Source organism: Fundulus heteroclitus, chromosome 12 (genome assembly GCF_011125445.2).
Source record: "Fundulus heteroclitus isolate FHET01 chromosome 12, MU-UCD_Fhet_4.1, whole genome shotgun sequence".
Lineage (NCBI taxonomy): Eukaryota > Metazoa > Chordata > Actinopteri > Cyprinodontiformes > Fundulidae > Fundulus > Fundulus heteroclitus.
Window position 1 is genome coordinate 21,585,805 of NC_046372.1, and position 20,664 is coordinate 21,606,468.

Below are 20,664 nucleotides of genomic sequence, written 5' to 3' on the forward strand. Positions count from 1 at the left end.
AATAGCAGACAGTTTAGCAGGCTGTTCTCTCTGCTACCCGACGTCAGCAGACGGCTTCAGACCCACAAAGCATCGCGCTGCATTAAATGAAGAGCAACCAAAATAATTCATCAACAAAAAGTCACTAAAGAACGGTTGTTGTCGTCATTTTTTAACACGGTGGATCTCTGCATATTATGGCATGAAATCAGACCGCCTTTCTTTTAAGATGAAATGTGAAGCAGTGAAAAGAAGATTTGGCTTTTAATGGATTTTAAATGTACGGTAATGGACAGTAAAGACTTTAAATGTTAATGTTGGAGCTGCAGGGGTCACTGTTGCTCAGAAACAGATACACAGTGAAAGAAGATGGAGGGGAAATAAAACCTGATCACTGAAAGGATTCATCAGGATAGATCAGCAGAGAGGTTACTCTTCCTCCTGCTCTCAGCGAAGACACTTTTCTTTCTCCTCTACCTCCCCAAACCTGCCCTTCTTCTGCTTCTATCAATACTTTTGGAGCCTCTCTTTGCATATCTTCTGAATTATAAATTATGGACCAGCTCAGCTGGTCTCTCAATGCAATTGATCAAATTTTGTCAAGGAGAAGACTGGGCGATGGAGAATCTTCATCCTATCACGTTGGACCTGAAACATAAAGAACCTTTTTTTCCTTAAAGTGAAGCAGCAAAATTAGCATCTCCTCCTGGATGTCTCTCACGCTGCACAGCATCGATAAGGTGAACCAGTGAAGCATTTATTAGTAAACCAACAAGTTTAAATGAAGTCTTCATATTTGCTAAATATCAGGTTTTGCTTGTACGAGCCACAGCGATCAGCTTCAGCTGATCCTTTGCTTTGGTCCTCCTGGAAGACGAGGTCTCCACAGACCCTCTGAAGATCTGAACACCAAGTCTGACTTTCCTGCACGTTACAACAAAGAAATGATGGACGCAGCTCTACAGCAAATACTCTGAAGATTGATGGTCTATGGGGTCATGTTTAAGTCGTTGGATCCTGCTGCTCATTAACTGGTGGAGCATCTGTCCACGACTGCAGCGTTGATTCTGTTGGTTCTGTTGGAACCTGACGTTTCAACACGGAGTTTAAACAGTTAACACATTCATCTAATCAGTCTAAACGTAAATATGCTCTGCAGAGGTCATGGTTTCTGGACTCTGGCTAGCTGATGGGGCAGCATGTTCTTTCATCCCAACCAGCCGAGATGTTCCTAGATCTACTCACAGTCTGGTCCTGGATGTTTCCTATGCAGAGAACCATCTTCAGACCACCGGGTGTGATCTGCTCCAGCCGTTTTGACCTGGAGTCAGCACAGAAAGCATCACAGCTTTAATATCTTCCACACGTCTCCCTTTCATAACATATGAGGCGAAACCGGGTCTCAAGTTTTTAGCAGACAGGAAAATATAGAAGACGCATAAAGAGACGTAAAGCCTTACCCTCCATGGTCTCCATTTCTGTTCTGTGACCTGGAGTTCTGACCTCCCCAGTCAGCCTGATAATTTTCCTGATAACCTCTTCCTCTTCCTCCATCTCCTCCGCCTCCTTTTCCTCCACCTCCTCTTCCTCCACCTCCTCTTCCTCCACGAGACTGCGCACCTTTCCCTCGTCCCCTGTGATATCTGCTGGGTGGTAAACAACAGAGGTCATTCCATCTGAAAACTTCTTCACTCACAGATGTGTGGCGTTTCTACAGCTGGTAGAAGTAGAAGCTGCTTTTATTTTAATCTGGGTACTCGTATATCCAAGGAGGCGACATTATAGTTGATGTTTTTGTTCAACAAAACCCTGTTTGATTTACCTGAAGACAGTCAAACCCATGAATATCCAAACAGTCCCAATAGTTACACGCCTATGATCTGATACGGACAGTGGTGTAGTGGTCCATGGGGAAATGGGTATACTCACAGTTTTTGCCCTTTTTTAACGCAGCCCAGAAAAATGCCCTGTTTTAGAAACAATCACACGAAAGACTGTTTTATTTAGTGTACCCAAAAATATGTCAGTAGTGTTTGCTTATTGTCACATAATGTCTGTAAGTATTATGAAATTACTAAACCAATACTGGCCCACAAACTACTTAAGAGACAGCTGTACATTTGAGTGAACTATTCCTTATTCCTGAGTCCATGGATGGACTCTTTTGTAAGCTGAATAGCTGATTAGCAGCAGTTACCGTGGGACGGAGTCTGTGTTGTGTGCACTTGTCTGTTGCATTAATTCTATAAATGTCCCCGTCGTGGGATAAATGAAGGATTAGCTAATGTGTTCTTATCTTAAATAACACTTTTCAATGGAATAAATGTACTGGGTTCTTTCAAGGTCTTAATTACACTTTCTGTCGGGGCAATTAGAGAAGTTTTGTCTTCTCTCTCCGTTTCTGTCGCTCAACGTTTTCTTGCTCATGATTTTTCATGTGTGTTGTGGAAAATATTATTAGTTGTTCTATTAATCAGGCATTTTTATGGAAAATAATATGAGGTAGTTCTGGTCTCTAAACAGTGTTTTCCCTCTGAGGGAAAGGAACATACACAGCTTCACAGGGTGTTTGCTTTAAGGTCTGAAAGCTATTTTATGGTTCTTGAGGTCATCTGGGTTGGCCTCTGATAGGACATTTAGGTACTAAATCAGCCGTACTGCATGAAAACCCTCGAGAGAATAGTCTCCTTGTTTTGGAAGCAGATAGGACCTGGAGCCATGGTGTCTGGGCCCAAAACCCCAAAACTAATCGGGAGAGGCTAGTCGCTCTGATAAAAAGATGGGTTTGCGAAAAGGACAGTAGACAAAGAAGCTTACCTGCCTGGATAGCACATGGGTAACATACTGAAATTGAGCTTGTAAGTTTGTCTTTGTCTCTTTGGAATTCCAAATGAAATAAATATGCATATTTTAAATGTTTGCCTCTGATAAATTGTTTCTCCTTTACTACCATATCTTAAACCAGTGTAAGACAGGCCATCAGAAACAAGCAGGAGTAGGGCCATATTAATTAATGTAGGGCCATATTAATTTCAACATGTGCTTATATAAATTTGTTGTGTTTCCGCTGCATTTAACCGGCTTTTTACAAACCATACAGCTTGCTTTCACTTGCGCTATTAAAATATAGCCAAACAGCGCTTCTTTCCCTCTTCATGTTTTTCCGCTCCAGCGGTCTCTCTCTCTCTCTCCGAGTCTAAGCAGCATGAATGTTTGTGTGGAGTGGAGTGGAGAGAGAGAGGTGAGTGGGGGGGCCAGGTTGAGCCTGAGTGCCGTGCCCATGGGTACGGCACCAAAACAACTACTCTGCCCACTAAGACACAACGACCCTACAAGAATCTCCTGAGCATGGCGGAAGCAGCGCTGGACTAAAGATTGGCCCAGAACTACTTAGTTTTTCCTCCGTTTTTAACTTTTTCTGCTCAGTTTTGAAGTTTAACAGAAGACAACATTACTAGTCAGCTCAAAGGTACCGTGCCCACCATGCTTGGCCATTTTCTCCATTCTTTCAGAGTTAGAAGGAGGTCCTCAGGGCTCCATATTAGGACCCTGCTCTTCACTCATTATTTTATCCTGTGTATATAAATAATCCTTGCGATAATTAATGAAATGCTGTATTTCATTTAGGGCAGTAAGATTTTGCCAAAAATCTAAATTGCACTAAATTTCAACAATAACTGTGATTTAATTTTTAGTTTTTTCTGCATTAACCACAATCAACAAAAATTGCCTATAGATAAAGATAAACAAGTACTATTAAAAACAAGAAATCCAACTGTTTTTATTAATCAGAATATTCTTATTCAATATAATAACTTTTAATGGCGTTGGAAATCAATCCTTGTTGAACATAAAGTGCAACCAACAGACAATATGTATGTATTAAACAGTTTAACTGGTAATGAATGCTATGGTGAGATTCCTGAAAGTTTCTGGTAAAAAGTATGATTATATAAACTCTAAAACAAATAATAAAATTAGATTATCTCACTGCTGCAACTCTCTTGCCTTCCATGTGGAGCAAACCCACTTTAAACATTTTATCGACACCTAAAGGATGACCATCCATCCATCCATCCTTCCATTTTCTGACTCGCTCATGAGGTTGTGAGGGGTGCTGGTGCTTATCTCCAGCTGTCAATGGGTGAGAGGTGTGGTTCACCTGGACAGGCTGCCAGTCTATCGCAGGGCACCTAAAGGACGTCTGATCCATTAATTGTAACGTAGCCAAAAATTGCAGACCTATGATTAGGAAATTGCGTTTTTTAAAAGTGCACTTATATTGTGGGCGACTGTAGCTTGATAGGTTGAGTAGTTGTCCTGCAATTGGAAGGTTTTTGGTTCAATTCCAGCTTCACCTTTTCACATGTCAATGTGCTCCTGGGCAAAGCCCCAAATTGCCTACAGAGCTGTGTATCGGTGTATGAATGTGTGTACGTTAGTGAGAGATTGGGTGAATGTGGCTCTAGTGTACGGCACTTTGAATGGTCACCATGACTGGAAAAGCGCTATATAAGTTCAGTCCATTGCAAATGTGATTAATTGTCCAGCCCTACTTTCATTTATCATTCTCATGGCCTCAGATAATGGACTTGTGTTTGTACTTGTCCTGTTAGATCTCAGTGCTGCATTTGATACAGTTGATCACAATATTCTCCTACAAAGACTTGAGCATACTGTAGGGATTAAGGGAAAAGCATTAGGCTGGTTTAAATCTTATCTGTCGGACAGATTCCAGTTTGTTCATGTTAATAATAAATCTTCTTCAAACTCTAGGGTCACCTGTGGAGTACCACAGGGTTCAGTCCTTGGACCAATTATCTTTACTATATATATGCTTCTGATCGGCAAAATTATCAGACAGCATGGGATTAATTTCCACTGTTATGCTGATGACACTCAGCTATATTTATCCATAAATCCTGATGAATCCAATCAATTACTTCCACTGCAGTCATGTCTTGATGAAATCAAAAGCTGGATGACTTTTAATCTCCTACATTTAAATTCTGACAAGGCAAAAGTTGTAATCTTTGAATCTTCCTGTGTCTCTGCTCTGTCTTCTCTAAGCCCCAGTGGGTGGAGGCAGATGAGCGTTCACACTGAGCCTGGTTCTGGTTCTGCTGGAGGTTCTCCTCCCTGTTAAAGGGGAGTTTTCCTCTCCACTGTCGCTTCATGCATGCTCAGTATGAGGGATTGCTGCAAAGCCATCAGCAATGCAGACGACTGTCCACTGTGGCTCTACGCTCTTTCAGGAGGAGTGAATGCTGCTTGGAGAGACTTGATGCAACCTGGTGGGTTTCCTTAGAGAGGAAACTTTCTGACCAACCTGGAGGATCTGATGGACTCTGACTTTGGAAAGAGCCTTGAGATGACATATATCAGTAATTGGTGCTATATAAATAAAACTGAATTGAATTTTTTAACTAATTTTTACTCACAAAAAAGAATCTCCATCTTACAAATATATCTGTTAATACTGACAGGGCCTAAACCAACACATACCTCGGGACTTCCTGGCAAATAATAACTTATTTTTAAACTTACCCTGCAGCTCCCTTGTTCTTCCCTCCTGTCTGCGGTGGAACTGTCATGGTGGGTCCCAGATCGGAGAACTCCCTGTTTATAGCAGCTGCCATCACTCTGACAGTGGCATCATTGTTGTCCACCAGCTGAACCTCGGTTAAAGTCCCTGGACGGTTAGGATTGTCACAGTATTCCCGCACAGCCTTGGCGATGGTCTCGGTGCAGAGGTCCACAGGAAAACCAAAGACACCAGAGCTGATTGCTGGCATGGCTACAGTGGAGCATTTAACCATCTCAGCTTGTTTCAGGCTCTCTTTAACTGCACCTTTGAGACGAAATATTGCTGTCTTCTTGTCAAATTCAGAGTACCGCGGACCAACCGCATGAACGACGAACTTGCAGGGCAGACTGCATGCCTCTGTTACAATAGCATCTCCTGGGCGTAGCTTCCCGTTTTTAGACACATAGTCATCGCTGATCATCTGCAGCTTTGGCCCAGCAGCTTTCAGCAGCGCCAAAGCCAAACCGCCGATGTGCTGCAGGTCCTCGTTAGCTGCGTTGACCACCGCGTCCACATTAAGGCCGCAGATATCCGCCCTGCTGACAGAAGTAAGAACTCCACCGGCTGTTTGCACCTTGCAGTAACAACAGCCAGTCTCTCCTTCAAGGCTCCCTTCCTCCTCCTCCTCTTCATCATCCTGAACATCAGACTGAAGCATCACCACACAGCTGAAGTCTGCCATTAACGGAACGAGGAACATGCTTCCTTGGGACTGGAAATACTTCTTGGCTCCAGGTTTGTCCACGGTTAAGGTGTCAGCAAAGAGAGTAGTTGCCAGTTCCTGAAAATGAGATTTAGCCTTTTGGGCATATATGCGAGCTCCACTGATGGTGATCTTTGGTCTTACTGGATCAAATATCACTAACACCTTGTTGTCGCTGGCGATTCTTGACCAAACGTCCTGTTTATTCTTCTGTATGAACTGAGCAACAGCGCAAGACTCGACGCGGACTGTCTCGCGAACCTGTGAGTAGTCTTCAATGAACTGCCTGAGACTGACGCTGACCTCTTTGACAGGATTGCTGAAGCCAACCACCGTTACTTTGTCCCTTCTCTCCGGGTGGATCCATATAATCACAGTCTTCTTGTTGGAGAAGTTGTAGGTGTCTAGGAGGTCTCTGTTCAGGTCCATCCATTTCTGCTGGCTCAGAACTCCCTGATCCGGCACATCCAAAGTCTGCACTAACAGATCTTTCTTCATCTTACTCTCAGCATCGGCCAGGGCTCTGTCAGAGCTTCCCACTAAAGAAACGCCTTTGGAGTCGATGCAGTAGACGGCACTGATGCCTTGTGAAGTGAACAGGTTCATCGACATGTCCGTTGAGTCCACACTCCGGAGGTAATCCAGAAGACTCGGAGGGAGATTTAGCTGTTTTCTTCTCATGCTCATATTTCTCTCCAAGATCCAGGACTTGGTTTTGTAGACTTCTTCAGGAAGTCCTGTAAGGCTCAGCTTCCCGGTGCCTTCATTGAACGAGACCTTCAACTCAGGGGAGATGTCAGAGGCAGCTTTCTGCAGCCCTTCTTCCTTCAGGATGGCGAAATAAGCCAGGGAAAATTCAAGTAGCTCAGTTATGCTTTTGGTCTGTCGTTGAACATGACTAATCAATTTCCGGATGATGTTTTCTACAGGAGCTCGGATCTTCTTGATATCATCGGTTCTACCGGCGATGGTCACAACATCTCTGGATGGATCAAAGTCTACTAAGGCGTCTTCCCTCACAACCGACCGCACCTCCTTCTCAGCAGCTTTCCATGCTTCTGTGTTCACGTCGCTTTCAAAGGCGGTGTACTCGGACATGAGTCTGCAGAAGGCGGCCCGAGCCATCCCCGCCCAGTTGTCTACGTCCTTAGCAGTCAGACCTTTCTGCTTCAGGAAACTGGGCAGCGGGCTGAGCTTCACCTCGGGGTGGTCCAAATCCACGCTGCAGAAATGTGGATGCATCTTGATTGTTGATGCTTTTCAGCATTTTCTTCTGCAGGAGGAATTTCCAGATCACGCGCTGAACCTTCTCAGTGACCGGCTCGGGCATCTTCCAGGCAGGCCGCTCTTTGCCGTACAGAGCGGTTCCCAGCGACTCGTAGTACGGATACAGCTTGACAGCGATGGACCGCATCACGTGGTCTTCTTTAACGCAGACGCTTGTCACAACTGCAGGGAGAACACAGAGAACATGGAGAGAAAGGTGAAAGGCTGCTCTTAGTGACAGGTTTAAGGGATATGATCACAGCGTGTTAAACTCTAAGATGCTGCACTGTTTGAAGAGATCCTCTGCTGCTTTAAACGATGACTTTCATCTCTTCACAGAGAGTTTCAGCTTCTTAATTCCCTAAATGCTGTAGATGCTGGACCAGATGTTTTAAAACCAGTTTTGCTCTGACTGCCATTACTGAATTGGATAAGCTGGAAGAATTCGTCCGCTTTCAGAGGATTTAAACGTGCACAGCCACGTTATTTGACCGTTTCTTTTTAAATGTATATGTAAGTAGCTCTTTCTGGTTACATATAAGGTTTTATGAAAGATTATCACATCCGGATGACGTGTTAATTGTTATTTTGTTGTTTTATGCTTTGTTTTTACTCAGTATGTTAGTGAATAAAGCCATTCGTGTTTATTTACGATTTTAAAGGAAGTACATACTGCGCAAGTAAGCAGCTAATGGCTATTAGCATCTTGCAGCGAAACAATGAAGAAAGGTCCAAGATCCAGTAACAAAAATGCATGAAAATATGATTCTAAGAGGGAAAATCCTGGAATGTCTCTGGGAATACAGTCTAAACGTTGTTCACTGAAGCGGACGCTAAACATGCCGATGCTCAGATGTGACGCAGAGTTGACTGACGTGAGTAAATGTTCTGATATGAGGCTCTTAAAGTTGCTGTAGATCATTTATTTAATTAATAACGGTTGGTCTTCATCACGCCGAGGTGCAGCTTTACTGCGAGGGGTTGCAGAGAGTCAGGCTTTCGCCCCCGGCATTATTTACAAGTGATTTATTAATTAAGCAAATCGGCATTATGATAGTTCTGCTGATACTGTCACTAGATGGCGCCACTTTTGTTTATATCTGCAAACAGCCCCTGGTGCTGGGGCTATTTTTATCTACAAAAAGGACCAACAAAACATCAGGATGGAGGCTTGGTGTATATAACCTTATTTTATTATGATCAAACGATTTTTGGTCTTTATTTATGTGTATCATGTGGCTATATACCTTTAACAGATTTCTATCAACCCTAGATTATTTGTTTTGATGTTTTTACCCTTTGGTTTTTAAAATGTTATTCCTCATGTCCTATTTTTAAGTCTTTCTCTACTTGGTGTCCTGCTTTGATTATATTTATGCAGCCAGGAGCCTGTTTGTTATATCCAACTGAACGGTTCTGGTTGTTTGTATGAACGTGTGAATGTTTAAACCTGCAAAACAAATCTACCTACAAGTATTAATAAAGTGACCTTGATCTTATCATGTTGGAGGTCAATTTGGGAGTTCCTTCAGAATACAAGCTGGTTTGGAGCAAAAGTCAAAGAACTAGAGGGAGAAAAGCTGACTCGATTTTTCAGAAAGATTCAGGACAGAGAAGAAGCTTATGTGTGAACCTGGGCCACATTTCCCCATGTCGGGTCAAATAACAGGTTAGTTTCCACTAATTGTGGTTCCCTCCCATTGGCTGCTTTAGGTTTAAATCTTCTAGATGCAGGCGGTTAATCTTGATGGGATTGCAAAAAATAAGGGAAAATGACAGCAGTTAAGAATATAACTAAAACTAGAACCCTGTTATATTATTTAGTGTAATACAACAGCCCTACAGGCTGGTCTGGGCAGACGGTGATGCTGTTGTATAGATGATCCCCAGACTCAGCAATTTGAAACATTTAGCGTTAATATTTACAGGTCGGTGATGAACAACCAGAGGAAATCAGAAAAACCTTTAGAGTCCCTGAAGGTGACGATGGCCGCCTGGTCGTCTGGGATCATGACGACGTCCTCCGGCAGCTCCCAGTGCTTCTCAAACCACAGCTCAATCATGTCTGCAACCCAATCAGAAACAATTCAAACTAAAATACATTTTAAAAAGTCATTACAATGACTTTCTGTAAAACCTCTGACAAGATTCCTCTGGATGTCTGCTACCAGACTGAAGACGATTAGAAATTAGCTTTTCATCTAGAATGTAATTCTAGATCTTTTTCATAATGATTCCTGTTCGTGCATAACTACTTTTATATCATTTAGATAATCCATCTTATTTTTACTGGTAATGACAAGAGAGCTCAGTGTCTCTCTCGCTCACATAAAATTAAATGTGTTCCTCACTTTAAAGGTTGCCATGTTTTTACTCTGAATCTAGTTTTACATATTTGGTCAAAATTAAAATCAAAAATCATACAAATTCAATTAATTTCCTTGAAGAGATGCACAGATATGTGGACCTTTAGCAGAAAATGTGATTATTTCCTTTCAACAGAAACTTCAAAGACTAACTAAAAACTAACATGTCAGATTTGTAACATTGTGTAGATATTATAATTATAACTTTTTTAAAAATTAAAATCACATCACAATTTTCATAAAGAAACCATCCAAAGCGTACCTTTAACCACACTCGGAGGAAGACTCTCCATTCGGATGCTCTTTGCTGCCTCTAGTGGCCGAGCCGTCAGTCTATGTTCTCTTCATCTTTGAGTTGGTCTGACTCACAGAGACAAACTTTTCCGCATCTGCAAAATAAAATAGAATAAAATAACACACCGGTTCACTATATTAAGGACTGTGGCAGTATGGAAAAGAAAAAGATGCAACAATATGAGTCTGGATCCGGACCAGAACCATGTAGGACTCAGAGTGTCCTCCTTTGGTAGCTCTCTTATTCTGGGGTGACCTCAACAAGTTCAGCGCTCTTCTATTATTTAATAAAAGAAGACCGGTCCTCCAGGGTAAAAGGATCAAGAAGGACTGCAGACAGAGGGCGCTTTACATTAACACACCGTTCTGGTGATAAATGCCAGTCTGTCTCTGGAGAAAAATCAAGTCCTGGAGGCAATGTACATAAACCACATCTGGCCTTTTTCTGCATTGATCCTTCCTTCACAGAAGTGAAATTATCTTTGGTCTACCACATCCCTAACCCAGACTATGATCCAACCCCACCATGCAACACCGAACCACAGCGCTACAGAACCGGGCTGCAGTCAACAGTTGATGCCAACAAGCTCAGTTCTGTATCACTTTTCTTCCTTTTGGAAGGAAGAAAAGTGATACAGTCTTTTGCTAAGGTGGAACAAAGGTTTAAAACAATTCACTTCTAGAAATGACCCAAAGTGGAGGGAATGTTCTTCAGGTGGAACCGGGTTTTGTTCTCTGGTTGATTTTCTACCTGCAGGGCTGTTGAAGATCAGTACGGCCATGTTGGTTTCCCAGATGATCTCCAGACTGAAGTCGTTCTCATCCAGTCCAGAGATGGTCTCCACCATCATCTGCAGAAGATCCTGAGACAGGTTCTCTTGGACGTTCTCCAGGACCACAGCAGTGGACCTCGGACCTGACTCTAAACCTGAAAGGAAAATACGATATATGTGTTTCAGTATTACTGTTTACATTAGTTTAGATAACCTTCCTTTCTATAAGTTAGCAATAAAATGTAAGAAATACGTGGATTCTGGTCAAATTTGTTATATTTAAATGTTTTACATGACCAAAAAATGTAGCCTTTTCCATGTCCAGAGGACTGATTATTATTTTTGTAACTAATCTGGAGTTAAATCTTTTAACTCTTAAATGAACACTTCTGTAAACGTTGACATAATCTAAGTCCCATCTGAGGACACAGAGATATAATTATTCTTTAACAAGTTGGTTTTTACCTGTCTGGTTTGTTGCAGAAGCTCCTTTCTCAGGTTCAGATTTTTGGTTCTTGGAATCTGCAGCTGGGTCTGATAGAAACATATTTTAGTTTAGAAAGTCAAATAAACACAAATTACAGAAGACTGGTGCATTCAAGAGCGAGTATTATAAAGATATATTTTTTTATTTTAAAAAAAAAGTTGTTGTTTTTAAGAACTGCCGCACAGTTCTTGTTGCCTCAGCAGGAGTCAGCAGGAAGTGTGTGAGTTAAATTTACTGTCTGCTGCATAAACTGAAAGCATTTCTAAGTTAAAAAAGGTTTGTTAATATTTCTTTGAGTAATGTCTCTAAACACATTAAAGGAAGAAATAAGGTTCTGTTGCTTCTTCATGTTTTCTCAACCAGCCAGCTGCAGCAGATGGGAGCTCTTATTGAGCCTGGTTCTGGTTCTGCAGGTGTTTTCTATCTGTTAAAAAGTAGTTGTTCCTCTCCACTGTCCCAGTAGTGCTTGCTCGGGTTAAACGACTGCTCCAAATTTATTAACTGGGTGGAAACTGAAGCTTCTTTAGTAGGAAAACATTTTACAAATCAGCTGAATTTGCCTGTACAGAATCAGCATCTTAAATCAAAGTCTTCACTGACTTCTTGTCTGTGACCAGACAGTAAACAAGATCTCCCTCCCTTCTCACATGTCTACCATCTTAAAAAATTAATATTAAGATATTTAATTTACCAACCACAGACTTGGAGGATATTAAGGTTTGGAGGTTTCTTGTTGCCTGATCTAAAACAGATCAGTTAAGTGACATTTAAAGAGTTTGTAACTCCAGGTGTCCCTCAGGGTTCAGTTCTGGGGCCTCTTCTCCTCATTATTTATCTCCTTCCTTCCTTGGCAATAGTTTTCACTAATTCACCCTCCACTTCCATCACTATGCAGACGACACCCTGCTCTACTTTTCCACTGACATAATTTTGCGCTCATCTTCCTCTTTCCCAACCTGCTTATCTGAAATAAAATATTAGTTCACATATAATTTCCTTTAATTAAAACTGAAATTTTCCTGGTCGGTACCAAATCCACACGATCAAATGTTAGCAGTTTTTTTCGTTTCTATAAACGGCTCCCCTGTCTGGGTGTCATCGCTGACAGCTCACTATCATTTCAGACTCACATCATCACATCAGGAATATCACTCCTTCTCCATATTTGTATTATTTTCACAGCATAAACTATCTCCTCCCTCCCTAACCCTTCACACCACCTCTGTGCTTGTTCACAGCCTCATCACCTTTCACACTGACTACGGTAACTCTCTCCTTTTTGTTCTTCAACCACAATCCCTCCATGAGCTTAAAAGTTTAGTTTATTTCTGTCTGTTATTGTGCAGAGACCTGAAAGTTGCTTTTAAATCAAATAATAATAATAATAATAATAATAAATATTATTATTATTATTCTGACTAAAAAAGCCCAAAAAAGGAAAAACAATAAGTTTAATTTTGTTAAAAAAACACTAACATTTATCTCAAAAGTTTCTAAATTTCAGTCCCAGCAGATTTCCAGCACAGCCTGGTGACCCGGATGGGTTTAAATGAATCTGACTGGTTCTGGGTTGGTTCCTGCCTGTTTAAATCTGAAAACTACAGCTGTGGAGTTCTCTCTGCTTTAGATAATAGAGAACCCAGAATGAGAGCTAAAGGGATTCCTTCATCAACAGAACCGGGTCAACCCAGCGTCCAGCAGCAGGACGAGGGTTGATGACGACATAAAACCTGAACAGAGCAGATTTACCTGAGGCGACATCTCTGCTGCTGGGCGGGCTCTGTGGAAAAAACACAAAAAGATGATTTAACACAGAACAAGATCGTCTGAAACGAAAAAGCCGAGTTCTTCTTAACAACATCGGGTCGGACCGAATAAACCTCATTGTCCAGTAAGTTTACTAAAGGTCCAGCTGCAGATGTTACAGAGACGAGTTTCAGCGAGTTTGATTTTATATTAGGGCTGGACGATAATTCAATAACAATATACTGTATATCGATGATCTATATTGTTATTGATAAAAAGTGTCAGTAAATAGTTCAATAGAATAACAGTTTTCCTTCTTTTTGCATTTCAGCCATGTAGATTAATATTACATCATTACATCCTCCCAACCAATCACAAAGCAGACCCAGGAACCAAGCTCCGCCCCCTTCAAAGAGCTCAGAAGACCACATGTTCTTTTTTCTTTGTTAAAAACTTACAGTTTTGGTATAAAGGTGTTTGAATAAAGGGTTGAGTTTGAAATCAGTGTTTGTGTCTTTATCTATAAATAGGTTACTAAGCAACAGCATGAAATGGCCAGGACTGCACTTAAATTGCATGTTTTGAATTTGTTGACAAATATCGATCAATATGATTTCTATTTTATCGATATGCTTGTTTTTTTTTATATCTTCCAGCGCTATTTAAAGGCCTAAAATATTTTAATAAATGTTCAAACCTAGGAGATAATTTTAAAAGCTTTAATTTTCTTTTTGAAAACACAGTTTCAGTCTGGTCCTGGTCTCTGTGTTTTATGTTTCAGCCCCACAGTTTCTGACTGGTTTATCAGGCTGTGAAGACGCTGCTGAACGTCTGACGGCGGCAGGAACAGGTCGGACTTTGATCGCTGCGTGGAACGCTGCGCTACGATTGGGAGCGGCACCGACCCGACAGGTCGGTCCAGCAGCCGACACCTTAATGGGTTTCTGTTAATGATCTTTATGTAAGAGATTAAAAACGTCCTGCAGACTATTTTAAGCTGAGGAAGTTCCTCAGACAGCCAGCAGGTCGGCGACACTGAGCACTTTTAGTTTAAACTGCCTTTAAGTTTCTGTCAGAGACAAACATGTGAGCAGGAAGCTGTAAACAGATAAATCTTTATGGCTTTGTTATGGCAACACCTTTAGCTGATATTAAAATGTTAATGACATCACATACTAACAATATTTTATTTATCTTAGTAAAGATTATATAAAGATGATTTTTGAGTTTATTATAAAAAAATAAAACCTTTAAAGCTTAAAGAACAGAGAAAAAGTTTCTTTCCAACATGACAGGCTGGAGATCCTTCAGATTAGATCGTTTCTGATAAACATTTCTAACTTTTCCTTCAGTCCAAACAGGCTGTAATTATTTAGCTTTGATCCTAAAGGAAAAGGAAACCTGGAGTTTAAATCTGTTTGGACCGGATCCATGAATGACCCTGGTCCTGGTTTCCATTTAGATCAGCAGATAATAAAATCTAGTCATATAATATCTGGATAGGACAAGGAGCTGCTTTGGATTTTCAATAAAAATAAAATTTTATCTATTAGACACATTAAAACTTGAGCCAAGGCTGACCAATGAGCTGGGTTTTAGGATAAAACAAACTCAGAACTAACAAATCCACCCAGACTGAAGGAGTTTGGAGCTGCAGGAGTGTGATCAGCTCCAGCTCTGTTGGGACGTGTTTACCAGCCTTTAACGAGACGTAGCTAACGAGGAGCAGGTAATGATTCACCGGCCTGCAACACAGACACTAAACCCGTTACTGCCGCTGAACTGAACCAACTAAGCTCCAAAAACACCTCAGAAAACAGATTCCTGTCAGTCTGCAGGAGAGAAAGTCCTGATTCCTTCTCATGGAGCTAAATGTTCAACATGAGGAAAATCATAAAGCTGCTTGTTCTAAAAGCCACTAAACCTGGAAGGAAACTTGTTTCTTTTATTGGTAAAATGTTGTTTCCTGATCTGAACAGATTATCTGACAGAACCAGACATTTAAACGGTCCTGAGGGAACATCTGGGAGGTGAAGTTGCTGGAGGTCTTGATGGAGATCTGCTGTTGCCACTCCACCTGTGAACACCTTATGTTTTACCTGAGAAGCTCCGCCTCCTGGTGCCGAACTCAGCCGTAGCGTCAGAGCTTTGTTCCCCACGGAGATCTCATGATGTTTCTTAGCGAGGACGCGCTCTCTGACTGGAAACACAGAACAGCATCTGGTCAATTCAAACACTCATCTGCCACTTTATTAGGGACACCTTGATCCTACCGGGTCTGGGTTATTCCCTTCAGAACTTTATTCCTCATGTCACAGACTCAACAAGATTTTTGGAAGGTTCCTCAGAGGTTCTGCTTCAGGTGGACATGACAGCAGCATGAAGTTGCTGCTGATTTGTTGACCCGATCATCCATGATGGGAACTTCCTGCTGGAGATCTGCTGACTCTGGAGGCCTTTGGAGGTCAGTGAGCTCCTTATTATCTGAGCTTCATGGAGCATCGTCCTGCTGGAGGAAATCCTCACAAGATGGGTCCACATAAAGGGACGGAGATGGACAGCAGGACCTCAGGTAGGCTGTGGTGTCTAACAACATTCTTGGTACAAAAGTTAAACATCCTCCACCCCTTAAGACCTGCAGAAGCAGCATTTAGTTCCTATGCTCCACTGATCTGGAACAAACTTCCAGAAAACTGTAAAAGTGCTGAAAGTTCCTTTAAATCAAGATTAAAACACATTTGTTTAGGGTTGCCTTCGACTGTTCTAGTTAAACTGTTTTACTGAAACATCATTAGTTCAACTTTGTAGTCCAACTGTTTTTAATATTTGCTTTTAGTTTCTGTTTTCCCATGTTTTATTTCATTTTTACATTTTATTCCAACTTGCTTTTATTCTGTTTTATTTTCCTATATTTTAATCATGTAATGCACTTTGCATTGTCTCTGTATTGAAATGTGCTCTACTAATAAATCTACCTTGCCTTGCCTAATGCAGGTCAGGATGGATTCATGCGTTCATCACGTTTCCATCATATTCTGATCGCTGCAGCTGACGTCGGGTCTCATCGGATCAGGCGACGTTTGTCCAACAGTTCTGGTTCTGGGTTCCTTGTAGCTGCGGTTCTCTGTTCTCAGCTGGTCCGGTCTCCTGCTGCTGCGGCCCGTCAGCCTCCAGCTTCCCCGGGTCACAGATGCTTTCTGTGCTCCTCGGTTGTAACCATGACTGTTTAGAATCGCTACATCTGATTGGCTGAGAGGTTCCTCTCGTTAACCAGCAGGTGTATCTGACGCAGCGTCCAGAGAGAGTTTCTGTGTGTTTGAGTTGAATGTTTCTCCTGATGGAGCAGATCAGACCCTGTATTCACAAAGATCCTGAGAGTCTCTCAGAGAGCTCCTGTCTAGAAAGTCCTGCCTAGAAGTCTCAGCTGAGGAAGGAAACAAATATTTATGCAAATGAATGTTTATGCTAGTGACGAGGCGCGGTGGACCTCGTTAATAGACCTGCTGTCTTTTAAGAGCTGTGATTGGTTGATAGTAAAAAAAAAAAAAATGAAATGGTGATTAAAGGAGAGAAATTAACCGTTTAGACTGGATTAAGAAAAGTATCATAATGATGAAATTTAACAAAATTAGATTATTGTCAAACGCAATCAAGATGTTTGAAGGCACCTTATTTACGGCATCATCATCATCATCCTCATCATCATTTAGATTTAGTAATTTTTTTACTCGCCAGTCATTTTACTCCTGCATCACGGCACAAACACGGACTTTAAAGCATTTTGCTGCAGATCAAAGCGTCTTTTTCTCTGATGTTTTTACGCTCCAGCCTGGTGAGAAGCGCTCTGTGGAACAATCAGAGCGAGGAGATGGCGTCGCACCAGCAACCTTCTAAATGACCATTTAGGCCACTGACATTATATTACAATACAGAAAATACTTTCTCACGTATTTTATACATTCTTTGTAAAATCTTCTGGTTTTTATTCATGATTATTTAACATTTTTACTACATTTTATTTGTCCTCAATAAAATGACATTACTAGAGTTGCGCCGGGCCACTGAAACTAATTTCTTCCCCCTGTGGGAATGATAAAGTTTATATTAACCACATATTAATAAATGTATGATTGTTAAAGAAGTTTATGCGCACATTTCCAGCAAATCAGCTCTCTCTGTTTCACCATCTTCCTGCGTCAGACTCTCTGAGGCTAAAAATCTTCCTTTCGTCACATTAGGAGCTCGCTGAAGGCCGAGGACACTTTGTGAATAACTTTTATCTCACTGAGGTAACAAATCATAGAACTCTGTAAATCCTAAGATTTTTCCTAAAATGACGTCACTAAGAGATGCTTGTAGTCTTAGGATTCTTTGTGAATACGGAACCTGAAGCTCAGGGATGGCTGACCCAACACCGCTGAGGTTATTTTATCCTGAGTTAAACTGGACCTGGTGGAGGTGTCTGGGTTTTATCTGCAGCTGCTGAGCTACACCAGAACCTCCGTAGTGACGGTGAATAAAGTCAGAACTCCACATGGTTGGGTTTGGTTTTCCTTCGTGTTTTTATCCTTGTTTATTTATTATTTAAACCCAGAAGCCTGTTCCAAAAAAAAAAAAAAAATCCACCAGTGAGCTGCATCTAAAACTTTAGTTTATTCTCTGCTACTCTTCCTGTTTATTCACACTTTCATTTATATAGATTTAAAAGTGACAATATCTATAACAAAGCATGAAAAAATTATTTATTTTACATAAAGTTAAGGTGAACTCTGACTCTTCTAGTTCAAAGGTCAGTACAGGCAGCCCTTCGTATGACTCTGTACAGATGAAGTAGCTCAGTTTCAAAAGGTTAATGACCCCTGATTCCTTCAGTATTTTATGCTCTCTGCTTGTTGTTCCTCTTTGCTGGATCCTTCAGTTGGATTTCCTGTTTCTCTGCCGGAGCTCCATGTCCCGTTCTCCTAATCCCAGATCGTCTGTAAAGTTTTTATATTATTATTGAAGCTTCTTTACTTTGGTCTTCTGCAAGATTTTCTCTCTAATTCATCTCACTGCAGTCAAAGTCTTACCTGACTCTGCCAGATAGATTTGCTTCGCATATCCATCTGGAAACCTTCCGTTGAAGTAATTTTGGGAAGGGGCGAAAATACTGGTTAGCTGATTGGCCTGTGTTGGTGATAGACGGGCCAAATAAACCAATCAGATTCGTCGTCGCTCTGTTACGAGCGACGACGAAAACACAACCACATGCCAAGCTACTCTTGCTGCTGCAGGTAAAGGCTCGTTAGCTCAGCAAAGAAATACTCTGTAATTCTGATAAAACTTGCTCGATAGCCACGCTAACACTAGTTTCATCGGCTGAAGCCGCCATGTTCTTTAGAGTGAACTGTCGCTCCTCGTTGCGTCACACCTCAACCCGCCTCAAAGCCAACGCTGATTGGACGTTCGTTTGGTGAACGGCTCCAAATTTTCTTTAACGGAGAGTAGCCAGACTGATCTGCGAGTGAAACCTTGAAAGCTCGCGAGATCAGGATGGTCTCACGAGGCTAGTCAAAGTCACCAACAAATCTGCTGCTCTTTAAAAAACAGACAAAAAAAAAATCCTGATAATTAACGAGCAGGACTGAAGTTGCAGTGGTGGAGGAGATGAATATTGGTATTTATTGAAGCTCTCATTAAACCAACTGTAGAAAATATAGACGTCAGGATTAAATTCCTACTACAGTAAAACATGACAGCAGCCTTCCTGCTAAGGAACCTGCATGTCTCCAGCAGCAGCAGCAGCAGCTTTCAGGACATCAGCAGCAGAGAGGAGATGCCTTCAGGCCGTTACTGAAGCATCTAACAGACTTATTCTGGTTCTAACAGCTGCTCTGTTGTTCCAACCCTCCAAGCTGACAGTGAACCCCCCACATCCCAGCACACTGCCTGTCTTGGCTGTAGATTAACAGATCCGGACCTCAGTCCTTCTGGACCTCAGAGTGGAGCTGGGAGCAGCAGGAAACAGAAACTCAGACTTTAAGGTCCAATGTCCAGCGGTCTGGAGACATTCCTGCTCCTTGTAAATCAGAAAACTTCTCTCTCCATCACCGGTCCGAATGTGGAGCAGCGAGCATCTGAACCGAACCTGAACATGAACCTGTGAGGGAACGCCAGCAGAACTCAGACTGACGGCCTGGTCGTGTCTGGCTAAGGTTTCAGGAAGTCAGGAAGTCGTTTCCTGCCGGAGCAGATCAGCAGCAGATGTCTTTCCTCCTGCAGGTTGTTGTTTCTAAAGGAGAGGCGTTCCCAGGTTCACCTGCGCTGACTCACCTGTGCTGACTCACCTGAGCACACCTAGGCTAATATTGAACCAGCTGCTCTGTTATGACTAACCTGGTTTATTCAGTCACCTGCATCCTACCTGCAGCGCTGACCTTTGACCCCAGCCAGGTGTGAGACATGTGCTCAGGTTGGGGGATGAAGAAGCTGTGGATCAGATCTGTAGATCATCTGATCTGTGGACCCACGTGACTCGTGCTGGTTTCAGCAGAAGTGCATGCTGGGACTCCGGCTACATTTAGACTGTTTATCAACCAGCAGGATGTTTATTATCATAATTAATTAGTTTAAGCCGGGAGAAGTGATTTTTGTAGGGAAGTTTCAGACTTCTAGAAAGATAAACAACTCCTGATTTCACCAGATCTCTGCCTCCCACTGCTTCCTCAGTAAAAACAGGCCCACCTGGCCCAGTTGGACCTGTGGGTCCCGGTTCGGCACAGAAACAGAAACTTCTGGACTCACCCTCCTGTGATCGGAAGAAGACGGAGGCTGTGGGGGCCTCCTCCTCCACCTCCACCCGGCAGTCTCCTCCGCTGGACTTCTTCTTGCTCTGGAAGTAAAGCTGCAGTTTGTTCTTCACGGTTTTATTCTGCTCCGGACTCCAGTCGCCCTCCACGGTCACGGGCGGACACTCCGAGTCCTCCATGGTTCTGGTCCGGATCCAGACTCAAAGTGACGGACCAACAACAGCAGGAGGAGGAAGAGGAGGAGGAGGAGGAGGAGACTGCAGCCTCAGTTTTCTTTCACTTTCGTTTCTTCATAAACGGACTGGAAACCGAACCTGACTTAGACTTTGAGATGAAACTTCCACTGCAGAGTTTCATCTTTAAATCAGTCAAATATTAGAAACATCATTTTAATGGCGCTAAACCTAAAAATCATCAGAAAAAACAGGAATCAGCAGATCAAGTTACGTTAGAAAAAAACTAAGTAGAAACTTTTCTCTAGATTATTATTCCACACCAACACTTAAAGTTTACCAACTTTAGCTTTGACTACAGCATCTCTTTTATTTTTATGTCATTTTATATTATTAACTTGTGTTCTGAGGAGTTTAGGAGGAGACACATGTCAACAAATCAAGCTGATGGACAAACAGCGCCCTCTGGCGGAAACTTTCTAATATTCTGCTGTTTGTTTTT

The 20,664-nt window shown here is 42.0% G+C and overlaps 1 protein-coding gene across 1 annotated transcript in view; it reads right to left on the minus strand.

Moving 5' to 3' along the window:
* LOC105922560 (protein mono-ADP-ribosyltransferase PARP14-like) overlaps positions 1–20,338 on the minus strand; it is a 30,352-nt gene extending 10,014 nt beyond the window's left edge. Inside the window, 12 exon segments of the mRNA XM_036144734.1 lie at positions 1,225–1,300; positions 1,440–1,625; positions 5,527–7,511; positions 7,513–7,718; positions 9,499–9,600; positions 10,164–10,239; positions 10,241–10,290; positions 10,947–11,123; positions 11,434–11,502; positions 13,205–13,235; positions 15,301–15,401; positions 19,985–20,338. Coding sequence (XP_036000627.1) covers positions 1,225–1,300; positions 1,440–1,625; positions 5,527–7,511; positions 7,513–7,718; positions 9,499–9,600; positions 10,164–10,239; positions 10,241–10,290; positions 10,947–11,123; positions 11,434–11,502; positions 13,205–13,235; positions 15,301–15,401; positions 19,985–20,168 — 3,243 coding nt within the window. The 5' untranslated portion in view covers positions 20,169–20,338.
* Positions 20,339–20,664: the final 326 nt, after the last annotated feature.